We start from the raw sequence: 2,815 nt of genomic DNA on the forward strand, positions 1-2,815 counted from the left end.
AATTGATGTGGGTGATTGTATCAGAATCTGACCATGGAAATGACATTGTGCAGGTGGGTGTGTTGTTAGCCGCAAAGATTGATCTCAAGATCATGAGCCACCGCTCCCTGAGCTAGAAAACCTACCTTGAAGCCAGTGCTGGACTCCGAACACTACATGCAGTTCAGACAGTGGAGGGAAACAGAGATCTTCATGGTGGGTGTGAGGCTTATGGAATCCTGAGATGGATCCACTGCCTCGAGTTTATGCTTTGTTGAAAGTAACAGAGTTTGAGGTGTTTGCATTCAGCCCTCATTTGTCTCCTTTTTTAGTGTAGGCCTCACTTTCTCACCTGCAGTGGAGAGTGCGTCTGGGATAAATGACGGAGAGGAATCACACTGCAGTGAGTGAGTTTGTCTTGTTGGGATTCACACAAGACCCAAAGCTGCAGGTCATCCTCCTTGTGATGTTTCTGTTGATCTACCTGCTGATCCTAGTGGGGAACCTCACCTTGGTCACCTTAATCAGGACTGACTACCAGCTTCACAACCCCATGTACTTTTTCATCAGCAACCTGGCCCTCTTAGATGTTGCTTACACCACCATTATCACTTCCAGCATACTGATTACTTTAGTATCAGCAAGAAAAGTCATTTTGTTCCCTTTGTGTGCTCTGCAATTCTTCTTCTTATGCATCGCATTGTCCTGTGAATGTTACCTCTTGGGTGTCATGGCATACGATCGCTTCATGGCCATCTGCAACCCATTGCGCTACACTGTCATCATGTCCAAGCAGTTTTGCATGCTGCTGGTGCTGGGGTCATACCTAGTGGGCTGCGTGAATGCAATTGTTCAAACTATGTTTATATTCCGTTTGTCCTTCTGCGACTCAAATGTCATCAACCATTTCTTCTGTGATGTACCCCCGATCCTGAAACTGTCCTGCTCTGACACCCACATCACAAACATTGTTCATTTCACCTGTACCGCTGTGGTGGTAACACCTACTATCTTGATCATCCTTATCTCCTACATATACATTGTGGTTGCCATTCTAAGGATCAACTCTGCCAAGGGCCAACTCAAAGCTTTCTCCACCTGCGCCTCCCACCTGACGGCCATCACTATCTTCTACGGAACAGGCTCTTTCATGTATTTACAGCCCAGTTCAAAGTACCCCATAGATCAGGACAAAATCATTTCTTTGTTTTATACCCTTGTGATCCCCATGTTGAACCCCCTGATCTACAGCCTGAGGAACAAGGAAGTGAAAGAGGCCTTTATGAGGATGTTACACAGTAAGATTTATTCTCTGTGAATTTAAATGTTGGGAATGGTTTTTTTAATGGTAAACAGGAGTGAAAGTGGGGAGTGAGTTCTTTACATCATTATCTTGGTTTTTGTGAATTACCAACCTTGTTTGTCTTGCACCAAAAAAACCCTAAGGGGCAGGTTTTCCAAGGAGATCTGCACCAAACAGCTATGATTTGGCAACTCATCAAGTAGCCAGCTTCTCAGAGCTGCTCAACTCCCAGTTAGGAACCATTTTGTGCTAAGGCCACGTTGCCATCCTCAAGTGAAGGGCAGGCTGGTCCTGTAGTTCAGGCACTGGCTGAGGACATAGAAAACCTGGGTTCAATTTCTGGGTCCAGAATGGACTTCCTGTGTGACCTTGGGCAAGTCACTTAGCCTCTCTGTGCCTCTGTTCTCCATCCTTACAACGGGGATGGTGGCACTGCCCAGTCTCCCAGAGTGCTGAGAGGGGAGAAACATTAAAGAAAAAGACAGTAAAGTGCTCAGAGAGCTACTGATGTAAGCAATAGGCATTATTTTTATTATTATTTATTGGTTTATTAAGTGTTTTAAAAGCATGAGCTGGGTCCTCTAATAATGAGAGTGGCTGAAAAATCATTTATATTTCATAATAATAATGAGGTGTGTGTGCTCATTATTTGCCTTCTAGTTTTTGAATATTTGAGTTATTCGAACTAGTGAATATTTGGGTGAACTCTGGTCATGTTTTGAAGATTTCATTACAGGGTCTTTCTTAAAGTTAACGGCATGTGCCAGTGAGCCACTTAGGGGCATTTCATCACTGCCTTATACAGTACTAGTCCACTTATTTTGTACAACCTTCTACTTACTCACCAACAGCCCTTTCTGTTTCATGGATGTCCACATCTAATTTACATCTGATAGTTGCCTGGTTGTCGATGCTAAAAGTTTTGTATGGGTTTGTTTTTCTCAGGTTTCTAAGGATCACCTGACAAAATTACATACAAACAAAGCATTAGAAGTAAGTTATGCATACTGAGAATTTGGTCCCATACATACATCAGTGACAGAAATGGCAAACACAGGCATGGTGTTGAGACTATCGCATTAACTTTAAAAATGTTATCTGTAAGTCGGTGAGCAAAAACTCAGGAAACATGACAACATCATAGATTGTCATATTAAGAGGTGCCCAGAAAATATTCATAGCCCTTTGTATTCAATAAGTGTTATATGTATTTGTGTGTTCTGGTTTCGCTGGGTGGGTGTGATGTGTTGGATCACAGAACACCCCCTGGGAGCTGCCAACTGATGTGCCAGAAGACTCCTTCTGCCCCTGCTTTCTTGCCCTTCCCAGCTTAGGACTCCAGAGTTGCCAAGAAGGCCAATGGCATTTTGGGATGTATAAGTAGGGGCATAGCGAGCAGATCGAGGGACGTGATCATTCCCCTCTATTCGGCATTGGTGAGGCCTCATCTGGAGTACTGTGTCCAGTTTTGGGCCCCACACTACAAGAAGGATGTGGATAAATTGGAGAGAGTCCAGTGAAGGGCAACAAAAA

At 43.8% G+C, this 2,815-nt stretch overlaps 1 protein-coding gene across 1 annotated transcript; it reads left to right on the top strand.

Annotated features, from left to right (window-relative positions):
• Positions 1 to 355: 355 nt before the first annotated feature.
• LOC125628868 (olfactory receptor 5AR1-like) lies at positions 356 to 1,297 on the top strand. Its single transcript, XM_048834099.2, has one exon. It carries the CDS (start codon positions 359 to 361, stop codon positions 1,295 to 1,297), a length of 939 nt encoding a protein of 312 aa, XP_048690056.2. The 5' UTR covers positions 356 to 358.
• The last annotated feature ends 1,518 nt before the right edge of the window (positions 1,298 to 2,815 follow it).

This window comes from Caretta caretta, chromosome 6, assembly GCF_965140235.1.
Source record: "Caretta caretta isolate rCarCar2 chromosome 6, rCarCar1.hap1, whole genome shotgun sequence".
NCBI classification, from domain to species: domain Eukaryota; kingdom Metazoa; phylum Chordata; order Testudines; family Cheloniidae; genus Caretta; species Caretta caretta.

Excerpts from the sequence above, each read along its gene's own strand:
- LOC125628868 (XM_048834099.2), top strand. The coding sequence starts at position 359 with ATGACGGAGAGGAATCACACTGCAGTGAGTGAGTTTGTCTTGTTGGGA.